Below are 20,005 nucleotides of genomic sequence, written 5' to 3' on the forward strand. Positions count from 1 at the left end.
TAAATGTGTTTATGTAGCTAGCAACGACGAAAAACAAATTGGTAAAGAAGATTGCATTATAAAGTTCCTTAGTAGGTTGAATGATGAGTTTGATGTAATTAGAACTCAAATTTTGGCCCTTGTTCACTTGAATGAATTTGGGAGGATTTGAAGGTAAATCTTTTGTTATATATTTGAGTGGATTTTGGAGGTAAGTGAGAATGAATTTGGAAGTAAAATTTTTTGATCTGTCACATCAATCAAATTCTACACTAATTCTCACAAACTTTACTTCCAAAATCCACTGAAATAAACAATAAAAAAATTAACTTTAAATCCTCTCAAATCCATTTAATTACTGAAACCCTTTCCTTAGTACTACAACATGAATTGAGGATTGAAAGTTTAATAATAAATGTAACTATGCGGACAATTTCATAGAATTTTCTAATGCGTTATAAACATTTTACTATTTGTAATTTTATAACCAAAAGATATAAGAAAAAAGAACATTTCGAGAATTTATTTTCAATACACAACTTTTTAATTAGATTAGGTAGTGGGTTAAAAGTAACAATCTCAAATATACTTTATTTTGGATGAAAAATGAATAATTTTTAAAAAAATATTTATAAATTTAGAAAATAAAAGATTGTTAATTTACTGATATATTAACATAGATTTGATTAAATATAAGTTATTTATAATTGAGAGTGAATAATTGAACCTAATTAATAGATTTTTCTTGGAATTTCAAAAGAGTGATTAGAGTTTAGAATAACTATTTTTAAGTAAATAGAAGTGAAGAAAAGAATTGAATAAAAGGATAAGGGGAAATTAAAAGTGAAAAAAACATAAAATATTTTAAAAAAATTATTCAAAAGGTGGGAAACTGGTGTGTTTAAATACAAACTGTCCTCACACAGTGCCATCACGATTTCTCTTTGCTTGCATTCTAAGAAATAAAAAATGATGATGCAAGAAAGCCTGGGAGTGGAAGAATCGTTCGGAAAGGTTAACATTTCGCCGAGTCAAGTTGCATTCATAGTAGACCAGTATCTCTGCGCCAACAACTTATCGCATACGCGTGCCACCTTCCGCATGGAAGCATCCTCCCTCTTCGCCGGTTCCTCATTCAATCAGGTTTTCTTTTTCTCCTTTTAACAATGCACAACTCTTTTTCTCTTTCTCTCTTAACCAAATTCATTTAATTTTTCCTTTTTTGTTTTCTAGATATACAAGCCTTCGTTAAATTTAAAGCATATACTCGATGATTATATATTTTTGAAGAGAAAAAACTTAATCTTGAATCAAGAAAGGGTTGCGATCATGCAAGAAAAGTACAGAGTTGAGAAATTGGTGCAGGAAGTGCAAAATGTCGTCTATGCTTATCGTTCCTTTCAGAGGCTAATCCCAATAGATATTCCTGTTACGAATAAAACCCCTTCAGGTACATGAATTTAAACATTGGTGTTTTTTTTCATTCCTGAAATTACAGTCCTCGAAGTGTTATAGTTTTGATTTTATTTTTTTAGGTGTGTGTACTGGTACCACCTCCTTTGTTCAGAACACAAACACATACAACAAAATACACGGGCAGCAGTCTAACAAGAGAAAGAATAGTGAAGCAATACATGCGCCCACAATTGCAAAAAAACCTCGTGGTAGACCACCTGGGAAGAAAAATCAAGTTAAAGGTATAATGGTTTCTGTCTATGTTAAGCATACAATATCTTTTCAATTTAATTTTAACTCTTTTATTTCATGTTCTCTCTCAGGTCTAAACGTGCTCCCACCATTAGGGACTCAATCATTAATTGTGAATTCCACAGCTACAGGTTCACAAGTTCCCACCACCTCATCAATCATAGAGACACAACCTGGAACAGCAACCAATAAATCTGTTACAACATGTAATAAGGATGTTGTTACTCATTGTGAGGCTGTTGTGGTCTGTCCTGAAGAAGAAATAAGTAATCAACCCAGCCTTCACCCTTCTCCTATAAGTTCAGATTCTGACACAGAAGATAAGAGGGAATTAGACTGCAATGCCTCTCATGTATTTTTGGAAAATTCAATACCAAATGAGTTTTCCATCCCAGAAACAGAGAAGGAGCATTCACAGTTGGATCTATCACACGTTAAGTTTTCAGATTTAGATATGGAGTACTGGTCAAACTTCTCTTTCAAAGACATAGGCATCTTTGCTGAAGATTATTTTGATGGTCCAGCTTTAACTCAGGTTGATGCATGAAGGTTTTTTGTTTAGATTGATGTGATTCTATGCAATAACATCTGACACAAAAGGGGACATGCAGTTCTAGTTTATTAGCTTTTGGTTATTAGATAAAGCCAAAATGATTTATCTTTCAGTGATTTTAGCTTACTTCTTTCTTGTAGGAATATATTGTATTCATCTGGAAAACATGTAAAGAAAATTTCTCCTAATGAATAAAGTTTTCAAATTCTTTTTAACAGTGATGGATCTGTCCTTGGATTTGATTGCTCTGATGAATTTTTTTTATTAACCCTCAGTTAGTTATACATTTTAACTTACGAATTTGAACTAGCATAAAAGAGAAACATTTTTCGAATAAAATGTTGGAAGAGATCTTAAAAAAAGAAAAGAAAACTATTGTTTAATATGTGTTGTAACTTGTAACCTTTGGTTTACTAGTTTGATAGAAGGTGATTTTTGTCACTGATCACTACTATAATTATTATTGCAAAATTTAATTTGGATTAAATTGAATTTTTCAACAAGGGTTAGTTTCAACTTGACTTTTGGGAAATTTGGCTATAAAGATTTTCACCAAGATATAAAAGGTGATAGAAAGATTTTGGGTTTTTGTTTGCGTTGTCTTTCTCGATTGGGAGGAAATTGAGATATAAGATAGAAGGCCAATTGAAAAGAATCCATCATCTTAATATTTATTTTTATTTTTATTTTCTAAAATCTTGAAAGCATATAAAAGAATGAATATTACTGGTTGTGATTAGGGAAAGAAAAAACAATTTGCGTCCGCGAATATCTAGGAATACAATCCATGATGGATAGTTACTATTGTGGATAAAATCCATGACGGATAGTTACTATATACAGATATTTATTACATGCAGGTAACGAATAGCGAGTATTTTAATATCTGTTTCTAAATGGGTTGGGTGTCAGTATTATACTATCCGACTCGCAGATATCTATTATTTGCAAAAAATAATAATAATAATTTAATTTATTTTTTTTAAAATTCAATTTTCTTTTTATTACTCTTAAAATGAAAGGAAAGCTTTTCAATAAAAAAATTACCTAATCCTAATTAAAAATCCCAATTTCCCAATTGTTGGTTTCTTTAAAAAACTTTATTCAGAGTTTTTTTTCCTAATCTCTTCTCTTTTATATTTCTCGCGAGCAAACCCAAAAGCTTCAAGCTTCTTCTCTATCCCTGTTCTCACACAGACAACTCAGTTTGGGGAAAAACATATATGTCTCTTGATATGAAAGCTTATAAAGAGTAATTCGAGTGTTTGGAAGCAATGGTTGAATCAATGAGTAAGCCCTCTGGATCCTGTACTCTATCCATGAAAGCTAAGATTTATCTCAATACTGTTGGTCATGTGTCTCAAGGTATTTGAATTCTTGATTCAGGAGCAACTGATCATATGCCACCTTTTCATGTGTCCTTCAACTCATATGGTAAAACAAATTGAGAACAACTTATTACAGTTGCGAATGGTCAGGGTATACCTATATGCGACTTTGTGAGTATAATTTTGGAATCATCTATTGTATTAAAGGATGTTTTACATGTTCCACAATTAGCTAATAGTTTTATCTTTAAGAGAAAAGTCACACATGATTTAAATTGTTCAATAACATTTTTTCAACTTATTGTCTTTTTCAAGACCTTGCTACGGGAGAGACGATTTTACCTATAAAAGGCTTGGGAATCCTTCATTCAATCTTATCAAATCCTTATTTTTTCATTTGTTTAACAAGAAGTCTGTTGAGTCTTTTATTTGTAAGTTGTCAAAACACCATCGTGCATCTTATCCTATTAGTAATAAAAAGAGTACTTCTCCATTTGATTTAATTCATTATGATGTTTGAGGACCTATCGTAGAATATATTTTTGGAGCCAAATGATTTGCTACCTTTATTAACGATTGTACTAGTGTCATGTGGACATACCTTATGAAACACAAATTAGAAGTTTTCCAAATCTTTGTTAATTTTTTCCGTATAGTCCAAAATCAATTTGGAAAAAATATTAAAAGAATTAGGTCTCATGGTGGTAGTGAATATTCGAATAATGAATTTCTCAATTATTTGTCTCATAATGGTATTGTTCATGAACTAACATGTGTAAACACTCTTAAACAAAAACAGGGTTACAAAAACAAAAAGAATTGTAATCTTCTTGAAGTAACTAAAGTTCTTCTTTTTCAGATGTTTGTTCCAAAAAATTACTGGGGAGAAGCTGTGTTAACTGTCACATGTCTCACTTGTTGGCATGAGTCATTATAATCTCATAAAATTAGGAACATTTATTGTAATTGCTTTCAAATCCCGTATATCAAGGGATAAACTTATGTTTAGCTAGGGGCATCGTGAATAGGCTAGAAAAGCTCCTAAAATTCCTCTTCCCTATATCTATTTATACTCTGTAAACGACTCAATAAAAGATTAAGGTGAATAAAATACCTTCAGTTTTAACATGGTATCAAGAGCATAATCTTGGGACGCAAACAACTCTAAATAGATGGGTGATTCATCCGAAATGGGAGATTCTTCAGCGAATGGCGATTCCACGGTGCAACCATCAAACGCTTCTGCTGCCGAGTCCATTTGGGAAAATGTTACGGCCAAAATGACGGAGGCTTTCTCGAAAGCGCAACCCACATCACAATCGTCAATCTCTGATTCTTCAATAGTACCGATCAACATCAAGTTGGATGGTTCCAACTATGCCCTATGGTCCTAGGTGGCTGAGATGTACATCTCAAGCAAAGCCAAACTGGGATATATTGATGGATCTTTTCCTCTGTCATCGAAAACTGATTCCACATTCCGTAAAAGGCAAACTGAGAACGCGATAGTAAAAGGATGGTTGATCAACTTAATGCATCTTTCACTGGTGGGGAATTTTATCCGCTTTCCAATCGCTAAAGAGGTGTGGGACGCCATTGGTACGACATACTTTGATGGATCTGATACGTTACAGGTTTATGACCTTCGACGAAAGGTAACCCGGATGTGGCAAAAGGGGGGATTGATTGAAACATATTATAATGATCTACAAGGGTTGTGGCGTGAGATAGACTTTCGACGTCCTAATCCCATGGAATGCGGGAAAGATATACAAAAATACAATGCTTTGCTATAGGAGGAAAGAGTTTATATCTTTCTCGATGGATTGGACGACCGAATTGATAAGATTTGAAGTGACATACTCCAACTGAAGCCATTTTCCACGATCGAGCAAACTTATCCATATGTTCTAAGAGAGGACACTCGTCAGACCGTGATGACATCTGGGGTAGAGAATATAAAAAGTGGTGCGGTTATGGCCACTAAAGGCTCAAAAGTTGGTCAACAACCAACACTAGTGGTTGGGAAACACAACTCCATCTTGAAGTCAAAAGGCCCATTCGATCGAGGAAAGTGCACACATTGTGGAAACGCTAGACATAGTCATGAAACTTGTTTCAAGTTACATGGGTATCCAGAATGGTGGCATGAGTTGCAAGCTAAGAAGAAAAAAGAAACCACTTCACTAAAGGAAGGCACTGGTAAAGTTGCGGTAGTCACTGCCGAGTCTCAATTGTCGCTTGTTCCTATGACCAGCTCCTCCGTCTCAATGGAACCAGGTAACTGCGGTCAAGTTTTTTGTAGTTCTAAGTCTCAACATGAAAATGCATGAATTATTGACTCTGGGCAACATACCATATGACTTTTGATCCCACAAACTTCTCTCATTCAACCCCACCACGTAGGACTTGCATTGCAAATGCAAATGGAGTTACATACCCGGTCACAAGTGTTGGAACTGTGACATTATCACCCTCACTCTCCTTATCTCACACTCTCTTTGTTCCTACACTATCTAATAAATTAATGTCTGTAAGTAGAATAACTGAAGAACTCAATTGTGTGGTATTGATGTACTCTACTTTTTGCCTTCTTCAGAATGTTCTCGGCAAGAAGCTTATTGGACGTGGTACTAAGAGGGAGGGAGGGTGGGGGAGGTGTGGTGTGTGGGGGGGAGGGGGGGGGGGGGGGGGGGGCTATACTACCTTGATGATTTTAACAAAGGAGAAGCATATCATGTGCATCACCAGATCAATGGCAAAGAACGGGAAATATGGTTTTGGCATCGTTAGTTGGGACATCCATCATTCGATTATTTGAGAAAGTTATTTCCAGATTGATTTTTAAATTTGAAAAATGCTGAGTTTACATGTAATACTTGTATTCTGGCTAAAAGCCATAGAACCTCCTATCATATGAGTTTGAATAAAAGAAGTGTTCCTTTTGCTCTAATACACTCCGATGTGTGGGGACCTTCCCCTAGGACTATTGTATCCGATCACTGTTGGTTTGTAATATTTGTCGATGATTGCACACGAATGACATGACTTTATTTGATGAAGACTAAAGATGAAGTGTTTCAAATATTTCAGAATTTTCATGTCATGATTCAGAATCAGTTTTCAGTCAAGATTCAAGTTCTTCGATCAGACAATGGAGGGGAGTTTGTTAACCATCACTTTAAAGCATACTTCCAACAACATGGTCTTCTTCACGAGACCTCATGCTCACAAACTCCACAACAAAATGGTGTTGCCGAACGGAAAAATTGTCATATCTTGGAGACAGCACATGCTCTCCTTCTTGACACCCGTGTTCCCACTCGCCATTGGGACGATGCGGTAATTGCAGCGGTATACCTCCTTAACTGCATGCCTTCCAAGGTCTTGCAGTTTAAAACACCTCTACACGTACTCTCCTCTCATGTACAATTACCTACCATGTTGATACTTCAATCTAGGATTTTTGGGTGTGTGGTTTTTGTTCAACTTCAGAAAAACCAACGAACCAAACTTGATCCGTGTGTTGTTAGGTGCTTGTTCTTGGGCTATGGACTGCATAAAAAGGCTACAAATGCTTTGGTCCTACCACCGATAGAACCTATATCACTATGGATATGACTTTCCTAGAATCTGAACCTTTCTTTTCTCCTATAGTACCCAATTATGCTCTCCAGGGGGAGTCCATGAATAAAGAGCCAAATTGGTACTTGGCAGCTCCATCATCAGTTTTTGAAAAAAAAAAAAAATTGGAGAGCATGAATAAGAAATTGAAGGAGTAATCCATGATGAACCTACAAAAATGGAACAAAGTGAAGAAGATCCTTCTACTAATGAAGGAATTACTAGTGAAGAAATTCGTGAAAAAATTGCTAGTGAAGAAGTTCCCGTCAATGAAGTGTACATCAATAAAGGAATTGAAGAGCCCTCTCGCTCCGAAGCACTCGTCCCTTTCATTGAGAACAATCATGAGGTAAGTTCTTCTATTATTTCTTCATCTACTAATACTCCTGTAAGATATGTATTACCTATGAGGAACAACCGAGGAAAGCCACCAAATAGGTACTCTCCTAATATAGAAGAAGGGCGATCCGAGTACCCCATTGTAAATTATGTGTCTACTCAACAATTATCAAAGCCTATTCAAGTCTTCACAGAGACGTTATTCTCCTGTCATATTCCAAAGAATGTGGAAGAAGCATTAGCTAGTCCTAAGTGGGCACAAGCCATACGAGAGGAAATGGAGGCCTTACAAAAGAATAATACATGGAGGTTGATACCACTTCCCAAGGGAAAAAAGACAGTGGGGTGCAAATGGGTGTTTTCAATCAAATACAAAGCTGACGGATCCATTGATCGACACAAGGCAAGGCTAGTGGCAAAAGGGTTCACACCAACTTATGGAATAGATTATACAGAGACTTTTTCACCAGTGGGCAAACTAAATACTATTAGAGTCTTGTTATCACTTGTAGCAAATTTAGATCGGCCACTACTCCAACTCGACGTGAAGAATGCTTTTCTCCATGGAGATCTTGAAGAAGATGTTTATATGGATATCCCATTAGGCTATATGCCCTCTTCTAGAACCAAGGTGGTATGCAAGTTAGAGCGGACATTATATGGATTAAAACAATCACCTCGTGCATGGTTTGGAAGGTTTAGCTCAACTATGAGGAGTTATGGCTTTAACCAAAGTAACACAGATCCCACTCTATTCTTTAAGCCTCGACAAGGAAAGGTGACAACTCTAATTGTTTATGTAGACGATATGATCATTACTGGAGATGATACAGAAGAAATTACAAGACTACAAGAGCAGTTGGCAGTTGAGTTTGAGATGAAGAATTTGGGGGGACTCAAGTATTTTTTGGGAATAGAGGTGGCAAGGTCGAAAAATGGCATTTTCTTGTCTCAAAGAAAGTATGTGTTGGATCTATTGGCTGAGGTGGGGCTACTGGATTGCAAACCAGCAGATACTCCAATTGTTCAAAATCACAAACTTTCATAATACACAAACCAAGTGCCTGCGGATAAAGGAAGATACCAAAAATTGGTGGGGAAACTTATCTATTTGTCACATACTCACCTTGATATTGCCTATGCTATAAGCGTGGTGAGCCAATTTATGCATAATCCCAGTGAAGAACATATGGATGCGGTAAACAGAATACTCCTCTTGATGTTAGTACTGTTTTCTGTCGTTTATTTATATTTAACGGAAGAGACTAATTTGACTCAAAATTTTAAAAGTGAGGATTCATTTCTAACACTTTTAAAACGTGGGACTAAATTGAGATTTGTCAACGTAACTGGGGACAAAATTCACTATTAAACCAAAAAAGTTATAAGGATATATTTACAAGGATTTTCTAGTATACGCTATTTGTCATATTATGATATATTCCGTATCATATTCAAACATTATTTTAGTTTGTTTCTAAGCTAATAAGGTGCTTTTAGGTATTAGTTTAATTTTTTTCTATGTACATTTCTCTTACAAAGTGATAAATTGTGAAAATATTTATAATATAATAAAATATAATATATATTTAAATTTCTATCAACTATTTTAAAATATTAGTATACCTCATAATAATTGAAGGTTTAGAAAACATTTCTAACCAATCAAATTTTTAAATAAAATAAAAATTTATATTTTTGTTAAATTTGTTTTTATGATTTTGTAATTAATCTTGATGAGATTAGTTAAAAAAATTGATCATTTCAACTTATTTTATTATATACTAAAATTATATTGTTTAAATAGATTGTTCTAAATCATAATCAATTGGGTTTTGTTATTAAAAAATTAACACGTAAGGTCAACACTATCAAACAAATTTTAACCACATGATATATGTAAGGACGTGTAATTATATTAAATAAGAAAGAAAAGAAATTAAATTAAAGGAGAGACTTTTTCTTTATTTTATTAATGTATAAACCATATTAACTTTATCAAGTTCTGCACATTTTCTTCAAAGCCATATCCTCTCTCTAAAACTTCAGCCCTAATTTTCTCTGACTTCTCTCTAGATTCCCAGCTCCTTGAACCATAAGAATTCGATTTTGGTGCTACCCAAGGGTCTGCGGAGTAGAGGGCTTCATTTCTACCGAACATCTTCTTCTTTCCGATCGGGGCAGGTTGATTTCTTGTGCTGTCAAGGGTACTGCTAGGACAATTTCAATAGTTGTGCTTGGAGAAACCCTTTATCAATATTATCAAAATTATAATAGACCTTACCCATAAATCTCATTAGGATGGTCTGGAATCTGTTGAACATGGCTTGAGTGTTCTCGTTGTCCAACATGGAGAACAACTCTTATTGTTTGGTTAACAAACTTAACTTGTTCCTCTTTACTTCATTTGATCCTTCATTCGTGATGACAAGAGTGTCCCACATCTCCTTGATGTCTTTGAAGGCCTGGACTTTCCTATACTTTTCTTTAGATAAAGCACACATTAGAGAATTACAAGCTTTGGAGTTGAGAATGTAACTTTGTTTTTAATCATCTGACCATATGCTTCTAGCCAGTAACTCATTCTCTTCTTTTAGAGGTATATAGTTTTCGTTCTCGACTACGTCCAACATGTCAATATGCCAGAATTCAAATAATGTTATTATTCTTTGTTTTAAGTAATCCAACTTCCCCCTTAAACAAAGGAGTGCAATTAACGACATATCCTTCGTTAAATCGATGTTTAATTTTCTTTGGAGGGGTTGAAAGGTAAGTAATAGTTATTAAACACTTAAGTTTATAAAACATTGTTTAATGAAAAATCTTTGAAAAACAAAACAATAAGACAATTGTTTTAAGATGTTTCACTAATCATAATTGATTACAAAAATTTGAAATCCAAATTTGGATGCTGGTGCTTTAGCAATATATTTCATATATTTGAAATTCAATTATTTTTATACATTTATACGAAATTTTCGTAATCTCAAAATAAACATCATACTAACAATTAATTATTATACTATATTTATAAATGTATCTTTTGTGCTGATAATTTAAACAATATGTTCTTTTTCCGTTAGAAAAAATATTTTTTTCCTTTAAATTAGAGAAGGTAATTTTCCTTTTGTTTGTATTCAAATAGTGACAACTTCTGTGTCGGACTAAGGATGTTTATGAAAGATAAGTGCTTATTGAATCCAGAGACGTGGGTGCCTATTAGATTCTATCTTACCGCTTTTGATATTTATGAAAAAAGAGTGTTCTCACCCAAGTGCTTTTCTTTTTTCCCTTTCTTGAACAGTTACCAAATTCAATAGTTTATATATAGACAAGGTCTAAAATACAATAATGCCCTTTTTTTTTCCCATATAGTCGTTGCTGCCTAAAGTAGAGAGGAAGCCTACTTTATTATTGTAGTCAAATTCTTTTTAAGTTTTGATACATTCTAATGAGTTATGTTTTCCATGTTTTCTTAATGTTTTTTCGCAGGAACAATTACATTGATGATGCTAAAAGGGTTTTTTTATTTGGTGTCTTGCTGAGGTGTGTTCTTCATCCATAGGTTTGCTCAGGTTTTTTCTAACTATTGTTAGTCATGGTTCCTGAATATTAATGAGATGTTTCTCTGCCATCAGCCTTGTAATAATCATGTACAGACTTGACAGTTGTTGTAATACTCTGCTGTTGCTTCATGCACCCCACAATTACTAATTGTATCCATAATAATAGGAACAAACTCAAATATTCTCTAAAACTTTACCACATCGTCATATTGTCATTATTACTGCTATCACCGCCGCTTTCATCATTACTTTTGCAGAGGAAGAAGACGAGAGAGAATGTTCTAGACATAGAAAAGAAAAAAATGCACAAAAAAAAAATCATCTTGAAAAAGCTCTTTCCCAAATATATTTTAAAAATGACTTTCACAATATATTAGAAGTATATAAAAACCTCATTCCGAAAGATATTATATATTATTTTAAACTTTTTTTTTGAAAACTCTATTCTATAATACATGTATAATACATGTATCTGAAAAATTCTATTCTAAAAAATTTATTTCGAAAACTATGTTCCTATAATTTCATTAGGAAATATAATTCTGGAAATTCCGTAAGGTTTCTAGAACGTAATTCTGGAAGACAATTTTTCAAACAGTAAAATGGTTATTTTGAAAATTTTATGGATGTGGAAAGAAATCGTGGTGTACAGTAAGTAAGACCCCGTTAGGTTTTATGCTATTAGGAGTGTTTGGTCTCGAACAATCAAACACTTATATATGTTGTTACTGGTTTTTTCTGTTTATTAAATTGAATAAACGAAGAAGAAATTATTTCTCAAGTCTTAATTTTCTTTGTCCCTTGTGACTTTTTTTTATCTGTATTTTACAATTATAGCTCTTGAATTTGAAGAGTTTTAAATATTTATTTCCCATGATGGCAGGAAAAACATTAAGTTCTTGTAATAACTAAAATGAAAATCCTCCTTGTGCGGTGGGTCTTCCACCACATGATCCAGTGTTAAATGTGTTTATGTAGCTAGCAACGACGAAAAACAAATTGGTAAAGAAGATTGCATTATAAAGTTCCTTAGTAGGTTGAATGATGAGTTTGATGTAATTAGAACTCAAATTTTGGCCCTTGTTCACTTGAATGAATTTGGGAGGATTTGAAGGTAAATCTTTTGTTATATATTTGAGTGGATTTTGGAGGTAAGTGAGAATGAATTTGGAAGTAAAATTTTTTGATCTGTCACATCAATCAAATTCTACACTAATTCTCACAAACTTTACTTCCAAAATCCACTGAAATAAACAATAAAAAAATTAACTTTAAATCCTCTCAAATCCATTTAATTACTGAAACCCTTTCCTTAGTACTACAACATGAATTGAGGATTGAAAGTTTAATAATAAATGTAACTATGCACAAATATGGACAATTTCATAGAATTTTCTAATGCGTTATAAACATTTTACTATTTGTAATTTTATAACCAAAAGATATAAGAAAAAAGAACATTTCGAGAATTTATTTTCAATACACAACTTTTTAATTAGATTAGGTAGTGGGTTAAAAGTAACAATCTCAAATATACTTTATTTTGGATGAAAAATGAATAATTTTTAAAAAAATATTTATAAATTTAGAAAATAAAAGATTGTTAATTTACTGATATATTAACATAGATTTGATTAAATATAAGTTATTTATAATTGAGAGTGAATAATTGAACCTAATTAATAGATTTTTCTTGGAATTTCAAAAGAGTGATTAGAGTTTAGAATAACTATTTTTAAGTAAATAGAAGTGAAGAAAAGAATTGAATAAAAGGATAAGGGGAAATTAAAAGTGAAAAAAACATAAAATATTTTAAAAAAATTATTCAAAAGGTGGGAAACTGGTGTGTTTAAATACAAACTGTCCTCACACAGTGCCATCACGATTTCTCTTTGCTTGCATTCTAAGAAATAAAAAATGATGATGCAAGAAAGCCTGGGAGTGGAAGAATCGTTCGGAAAGGTTAACATTTCGCCGAGTCAAGTTGCATTCATAGTAGACCAGTATCTCTGCGCCAACAACTTATCGCATACGCGTGCCACCTTCCGCATGGAAGCATCCTCCCTCTTCGCCGGTTCCTCATTCAATCAGGTTTTCTTTTTCTCCTTTTAACAATGCACAACTCTTTTTCTCTTTCTCTCTTAACCAAATTCATTTAATTTTTCCTTTTTTGTTTTCTAGATATACAAGCCTTCGTTAAATTTAAAGCATATACTCGATGATTATATATTTTTGAAGAGAAAAAACTTAATCTTGAATCAAGAAAGGGTTGCGATCATGCAAGAAAAGTACAGAGTTGAGAAATTGGTGCAGGAAGTGCAAAATGTCGTCTATGCTTATCGTTCCTTTCAGAGGCTAATCCCAATAGATATTCCTGTTACGAATAAAACCCCTTCAGGTACATGAATTTAAACATTGGTGTTTTTTTTCATTCCTGAAATTACAGTCCTCGAAGTGTTATAGTTTTGATTTTATTTTTTTAGGTGTGTGTACTGGTACCACCTCCTTTGTTCAGAACACAAACACATACAACAAAATACACGGGCAGCAGTCTAACAAGAGAAAGAATAGTGAAGCAATACATGCGCCCACAATTGCAAAAAAACCTCGTGGTAGACCACCTGGGAAGAAAAATCAAGTTAAAGGTATAATGGTTTCTGTCTATGTTAAGCATACAATATCTTTTCAATTTAATTTTAACTCTTTTATTTCATGTTCTCTCTCAGGTCTAAACGTGCTCCCACCATTAGGGACTCAATCATTAATTGTGAATTCCACAGCTACAGGTTCACAAGTTCCCACCACCTCATCAATCATAGAGACACAACCTGGAACAGCAACCAATAAATCTGTTACAACATGTAATAAGGATGTTGTTACTCATTGTGAGGCTGTTGTGGTCTGTCCTGAAGAAGAAATAAGTAATCAACCCAGCCTTCACCCTTCTCCTATAAGTTCAGATTCTGACACAGAAGATAAGAGGGAATTAGACTGCAATGCCTCTCATGTATTTTTGGAAAATTCAATACCAAATGAGTTTTCCATCCCAGAAACAGAGAAGGAGCATTCACAGTTGGATCTATCACACGTTAAGTTTTCAGATTTAGATATGGAGTACTGGTCAAACTTCTCTTTCAAAGACATAGGCATCTTTGCTGAAGATTATTTTGATGGTCCAGCTTTAACTCAGGTTGATGCATGAAGGTTTTTTGTTTAGATTGATGTGATTCTATGCAATAACATCTGACACAAAAGGGGACATGCAGTTCTAGTTTATTAGCTTTTGGTTATTAGATAAAGCCAAAATGATTTATCTTTCAGTGATTTTAGCTTACTTCTTTCTTGTAGGAATATATTGTATTCATCTGGAAAACATGTAAAGAAAATTTCTCCTAATGAATAAAGTTTTCAAATTCTTTTTAACAGTGATGGATCTGTCCTTGGCTTTGATTGCTCTGATGAATTTTTTTTATTATATACATTTTAACTTACGAATTTGAACTAGCATAAAAGAGAAACATTTTTTATGGAAGGGGCTTTGAATTGCTCTACATCAACGTGCTTCTTATCAAGGAGTAGGGCCTTAAAAAATGGTTAAGAAACCAATCTCATTTAAAAGTGATGGGTTGTAATGACTGCAAATCTTTTTACTACACTGTCATATCATATGTTACCATTGTGATGGAATGGAATATATGGCATTTTTTATTTTGGCTATGAAATTCCGCCGAAGTTTTGCGGTTCTACTCTCAAACAAATCCAAGAATAATAGTAAAAATAGAAAGGAGAAACATGTTGGGCCTAGTGTTGAAAGCCTATTTAGCATGTTCTTTTGTAACCCTTACTTACTTTTTTCTATTTATTTACATGTTTATTACATAGACTTTTAAGAGTAATTCTGATAATGTGATTATTATTAGTACCCTTATAAAATAATTAAAATGAATAATTCATCTTGATAATTACTATTAGATGTAATTAAGTAAATTGTATATTTTTATTAAAACTAAAGCATTTTAAATGAAGATTTATTTAAAAAGATTATCCATCATCTTAATATTTATTTTTATTTTTATTTTCTAAAATCTTGAAAGCATATAAAAGAATGAATATTACTGGTTGTGATTAGGGAAAGAAAAAACAATTTGCGTCCGCGAATATCTAGGAATAAAATCCATTATGGATAGTTACTATTGTGGATAAAATCCATGACGGATAGTTACTATACACAGATATTTATTATCTGCAGGTAACGAATAACGAGTATTTTAATACCTGTTTCTAAACGGGTTGGGTGTCAGTATTATACTATCCGACTCGCAGATATCTATTATATGCAAAAAATAATAATAATAATAATTTAATTTATTTTTTTTAAAATTAAATTTTCTTTTTATTACTCTTAAAAAGGGGAAAGCTTTTAATAAAAAAAATTACCTAATCCTAATTAAAAATCCCAATTTCCCAATTGTTGGTTTCTCTAAAAAACTTTATTCGGAGTTTTTTTTCCTAATCTCTTCTCTTTTATATTTCTCGCGAGCAAACCCAAAAGCTTCAAGCTTCTTCTCTATCTCTGTTCTCGCACAGACAACTCAGTTTGGGGAAAAACATTTATGTCTCTTGATATGAAAGCTTATAAAGAGTAATTCGAGTGTTTGGAAGCAATGGTTGAATCAATGAGTAAGCCCTCTGGATCCTGTACTCTATCCATGAAAGCTAAGATTTATCTCAATATTGTTGGTCATGTGTCTCAAGGTATTTGAATTCTTGATTCAGGAGCAACTGATCATATGCCACCTTTTCATGTGTCCTTCAACTCATATGGTAAAACAAATTGAGAACAACTTACTACAGTTGCGAATGGTCAGGGTATACCTATATGCGACTTTGTGAGTATAATTTTGGACTCATCTATTGTATTAAAGGATGTTTTACATGTTCCACAATTAGCTAATAGTTTTATCTTTAAGAGAAAAGTCACACATGATTTAAATTGTTCAATAACATTTTTTTCAACTTATTGTCTTTTTCAAGACCTTGCTACGGGAGAGACGATTTTACCTATAAAAGGCTTGGGAATCCTTCATTCAATCTTATCAAATCCTTATTTCTTCATTTGTTTAACAAGAAGTCTGTTGAGTCTTTTATTTGTAAGTTGTCAAAACACCATCGTGCATCTTATCCTATTAGTAATAAAAAGAGTATTTCTCCATTTGATTTAATTCATTATGATGTTTGAGGACCTATCGTAGAATATATTTTTGGAGCCAAATGATTTGTTACCTTTATTGACGATTGTACTAGTGTCATGTGGACATACCTTATGAAACACAAATTAGAAGTTTTCCAAATCTTTGTTAATTTTTTCCGTATTGTCCAAAATCAATTTGGAAAAAATATTAAAAGAATTAGGTCTCATGGTGGTAGTGAATATTTGAATAATGAATTTCTCAATTATTTGTCTCATAATGGTATTGTTCATGAACTAACATGTGTAAACACTCTTAAACAAAAACAGGGTTACAAAAACGAAAAGAATTGTAATCTTCTTGAAGTAACTAGAGTTCTTCTTTTTCAGATGTTTGTTCCAAAAAATTACTAGGGAGAAGGTGTGTTAACTGTCACATGTCTCAGTTGTTGGCATGAGTCATTATAATCTCATAAAATTAGGAACATTTATTGTAATTGCTTTCAAATCACGTATATCAAGGGATAAACTTATGTTTAGTTAGGAGCATCGTGAATAGGCTAGAAAAGCGCCTAAAATTCCTCTTCCCTATATCTATTTATACCCTGTAAACGACTCAATAAAAGATTAAGGTGAATAAAATACCTTCAGTTTTAATACATGGTATCAAGAGCATAATCTTGGGATGCAAACAACTCTAAATAGATGGGTGATTCATCCGAAATGGGAGATTCTTCAGCGAATGGCGATTCCACGGTGCAGCCATCAAATGCTTCTGCTGCCGAGTCCATTTGTGAAAATCTTACGGCCAAAATGACGGAGGCTTTCTCGAAAGCGCAACCCACATCACAATCGTCAATCTCTGATTCTTCAATAGTACCGATCAACATCAAGTTGGATGGTTCCAACTATGCCCTACGGTCCTAGGTGGCTGAGATGTACATCTCAAGCAAAGCCAAACTGGGATATATTGATGGATCTTTTCCTCCGTCATCGAAAATTGATTCCGCATTCCGTAAATGGCAAACTGAGAACGCGATAGTGAAAGGATGGTTGATCAACTTAATGCATCTTTCACTGGTGGGGAATTTTATCCGCTTTCCAATCGCTAAAGAGGTATGGGACGCCATTGGCACGACATACTTTGATGGATATGATACGTTACAGGTTTATGACCTTCGACGGAAGGTAACCCGGATGCGGCAGAAGGGGGGATTGATTGAAACATATTCTAATGATCTACAAGGGTTGTGGCGTGAGATAGAGTTTTGACGTCTTAATCCCATGGAATGCGGGAAAGATATACAAAAATACAATGATTTGCTATAGGAGGAAAGAATTTATATCTTTCTCGATGGATTGGACGACCGACTTGATAAGATTCGAAGTGACATACTCCAACTGAAGCCATTTCACACGATCGAGCAGACTTATCCATATGTTCTAAGAGAGGACACTCGTCAGACCGTGATGACATCTGGGGTAGAGAATATAAAAAGTGGTGCGGTTATGGCCACTAAAGGCTCAAAAATTGGTCAACAACCAACACTAGTGGCTGGGAAACACAACTCCGTCTTGAAGTCAAAAGGCCCATTCGATGGAGGAAAGTGCACACATTGTGGAAACACTAGACATACTCGTGAAACTTGTTTCAAGTTACATGGGTATCGAGAATGGTGGCATGAGTTGCAAGCTAAGAAGAAAAAAGAAACCACTTCACTAGAGGAGGCACTGGTAAAGTTGCGATAGTCACTGCCGAGTCTTGATTGTCGCTTGTTCCTATGACCAGCTCCTCCGTCTCAATGGAACCAGGTAACTGCGGTCAAGGTTTTTGTAGTTCTAAGTCTCAACATGCAAATGCATGAATTATTGACTCTAGGGCAACATACCATATGACTTTTGATCCCACAAACTTCTCTCATTCAACCCCACCACGTAGGACTTGCATTGCAAATGCAAATGGAGTTACATATCCGGTCACAAGTGCTGGAACTGTGACATTATCACCCTCACTCTCCTTATCTCACACTCTTCTTGTTCCTACACTATCTAATAAATTAATGTCTGTAAGTAGAATAACTGAAGAACTCAATTGTGTGCTATTGATGTACTCTACTTTTTTCCTTCTTCAGAATGTTCTCGGCAAGAAGCTTATTGGACGTGGTACTAAGAGGGAGGGAGGGGGGGCTATACTACCTTGATGATTTTAACAAAGGAGAAGCATATCATGTGCACCACCGGGTCAGTGGCAAAGAACGGGAAATATGGTTTGGGCATCGTTAGTTGGGACATCCATCATTCGATTATTTGAGAAACTTATTTCCAGATTGATTTTTAAATTTGAAAAATGCTGAGTTTACATGTAATACTTGTATTCTGGCTAAAAGCCATAGAACCTCCTATCATATGAGTTTGAATAAAAGCAGTGTTCCTTTTGCTCTAATACACTCTGATGTGTGGGGACCTTCCCCTAGGACTATTGTATCTGGTCACCGTTGGTTTGTAATATTTGTCGATGATTGCACACGAATGACATGGGTTTATTTGATGAAGACTAAAGATGAAGTGTTTCAAATTTTACAGAATTTTCATGTCATGATCCTACCACCGATAGAACCTATATCACTATGGATGTGACTTTCCTAGAATCTGAACCTTTCTTTTCTCCTATAGTACACAATTATGCTCTCCAGGGGGAGTCCATGAATAAAGAGCGAAATTGGTACTTGGCAGCTCCATCATCAGTTTTTGAAAAAAAACAAATTGGAGAGCATGAATAAGAAATTGAAGGAGTAATCGAGGATGAACCTACAGAAATGGAACAGAGTGAAGAAGATCCTTCTACTAATGAAGGAATTACTAGTGAAGAAATTAGTGAAAAAATTGCTAGTGAAGAAGTTCCCGTCAATGAAGCGTATATCAATAAAGGAAGTGAAGAGCCCCCTCGCTCCGAAGCACTCGACCCTTTCATTGAGAACAATCCTGAGGTAAGTTCTTCTATTATCTCTTAATCTACTAATACTCCTGTAAGATATGTATTATCTATCGAACGTCTTCTTCTTTCCGATCGGGGCAGGTTGAGTTCTTGTGCTGTCAAGGGTACTGCTAGGACAATTTCAATAGTTGTGCTTGGAGAAACCCAAGTAAGGGGAGCTAGATACTTTTCTATGGGTTGTATGAACAATACATGTGCTGAGATCTGTAATATTCTGTTGTTTGATGAACAAATTTGTGTTTAGAGTGACCTTGTTTTGTATGAATCTGTATGAGTAATTGTGGAACTTAAAATTTCTGTTGTAGAATGCTACAGCTGACCGTTCGGTCTTATGCTGCTCTCAGTCTTATATCGTTCGGTTTGGTGCTGCTCTCGGTCAGTACCATTCGGTTTTAGTTACCCTATATCTGGGTAGCATTCGGCCTCATAGCGTTCGGCCAAAGGTCTCAGTACTCGGTCAAAGCTCCTACCGTTCGGCCAAGCTCTTAGAGCTCAGCCGAAGATCAAACCGTTCGGCCAAAGCTCTTAGTGTTCGGCCAAAGATCAAACCGTTTGGCCAAAGCTCTACATGCTCGGCCAAAACCCCTAGCGTTCGGTCTTGAACACGTTCGGTCAGGGTTTATTTGGTGGCGTTCGATCAGGGTTGATTTAGTAGCGTTCGGTTAGGTGTTGATTTGGTAGCGTTCGGTCAGGGTTTATTTTGTAGCGTTCGGTCAGGGTTGATTT

The 20,005-nt window shown here is 34.3% G+C and overlaps 3 protein-coding genes across 3 annotated transcripts; all 3 read left to right on the plus strand.

The window, feature by feature from the left end:
* The first annotated feature begins 832 nt into the window (after positions 1-832).
* Positions 833-2,233, plus strand: LOC148202036 (uncharacterized). The gene is made up of 4 exons (XM_088108525.1): positions 833-1,122; positions 1,213-1,429; positions 1,515-1,676; positions 1,758-2,233. Exons 1-4 carry the CDS (start codon positions 949-951, stop codon positions 2,231-2,233), a joined length of 1,029 nt encoding a protein of 342 aa, XP_087964651.1. The 5' UTR covers positions 833-948.
* A 10,664-nt stretch (positions 2,234-12,897) lies between these two features.
* Positions 12,898-14,298, plus strand: LOC148202037 (uncharacterized). Its single transcript, XM_088108523.1, has 4 exons — positions 12,898-13,187; positions 13,278-13,494; positions 13,580-13,741; positions 13,823-14,298. Exons 1-4 carry the CDS (start codon positions 13,014-13,016, stop codon positions 14,296-14,298), a joined length of 1,029 nt encoding a protein of 342 aa, XP_087964649.1. The 5' UTR covers positions 12,898-13,013.
* A 2,922-nt stretch (positions 14,299-17,220) lies between these two features.
* LOC148202038 (uncharacterized) lies at positions 17,221-18,485 on the plus strand. The gene is made up of 3 exons (XM_088109509.1): positions 17,221-17,472; positions 17,614-18,018; positions 18,417-18,485. The coding sequence occupies exons 1-3, from the start codon at positions 17,221-17,223 to the stop codon at positions 18,483-18,485; spliced, it is 726 nt and encodes a 241-aa protein (XP_087965635.1).
* The last annotated feature ends 1,520 nt before the right edge of the window (positions 18,486-20,005 follow it).

This window comes from Vigna umbellata, chromosome 3 (assembly GCF_029865625.1).
Source record: "Vigna umbellata cultivar VRB3 chromosome 3, Vumbellata_1.0, whole genome shotgun sequence".
NCBI classification, from domain to species: Eukaryota; Viridiplantae; Streptophyta; class Magnoliopsida; order Fabales; family Fabaceae; genus Vigna; species Vigna umbellata.

Coding starts and splice junctions, on each gene's coding strand:
- LOC148202037 (XM_088108523.1), top strand. CDS start 13,014: ATGATGATGCAAGAAAGCCTGGGAGTGGAAGAATCGTTCGGAAAGGTT. Junction 13,495..13,579: donor TACGAATAAAACCCCTTCAG/GTACATGAATTT, acceptor TTATTTTTTTAG/GTGTGTGTACTGGTACCACC. Junction 13,742..13,822: donor GAAGAAAAATCAAGTTAAAG/GTATAATGGTTT, acceptor GTTCTCTCTCAG/GTCTAAACGTGCTCCCACCA.
- LOC148202038 (XM_088109509.1), top strand. CDS start 17,221: ATGTACATCTCAAGCAAAGCCAAACTGGGATATATTGATGGATCTTTT. Junction 17,473..17,613: donor TTTATGACCTTCGACGGAAG/GTAACCCGGATG, acceptor GATTTGCTATAG/GAGGAAAGAATTTATATCTT. Junction 18,019..18,416: donor CTTCACTAGAGGAGGCACTG/GTAAAGTTGCGA, acceptor TTCCTTCTTCAG/AATGTTCTCGGCAAGAAGCT.
- LOC148202036 (XM_088108525.1), top strand. CDS start 949: ATGATGATGCAAGAAAGCCTGGGAGTGGAAGAATCGTTCGGAAAGGTT. Junction 1,123..1,212: donor CCGGTTCCTCATTCAATCAG/GTTTTCTTTTTC, acceptor TTTGTTTTCTAG/ATATACAAGCCTTCGTTAAA. Junction 1,677..1,757: donor GAAGAAAAATCAAGTTAAAG/GTATAATGGTTT, acceptor GTTCTCTCTCAG/GTCTAAACGTGCTCCCACCA.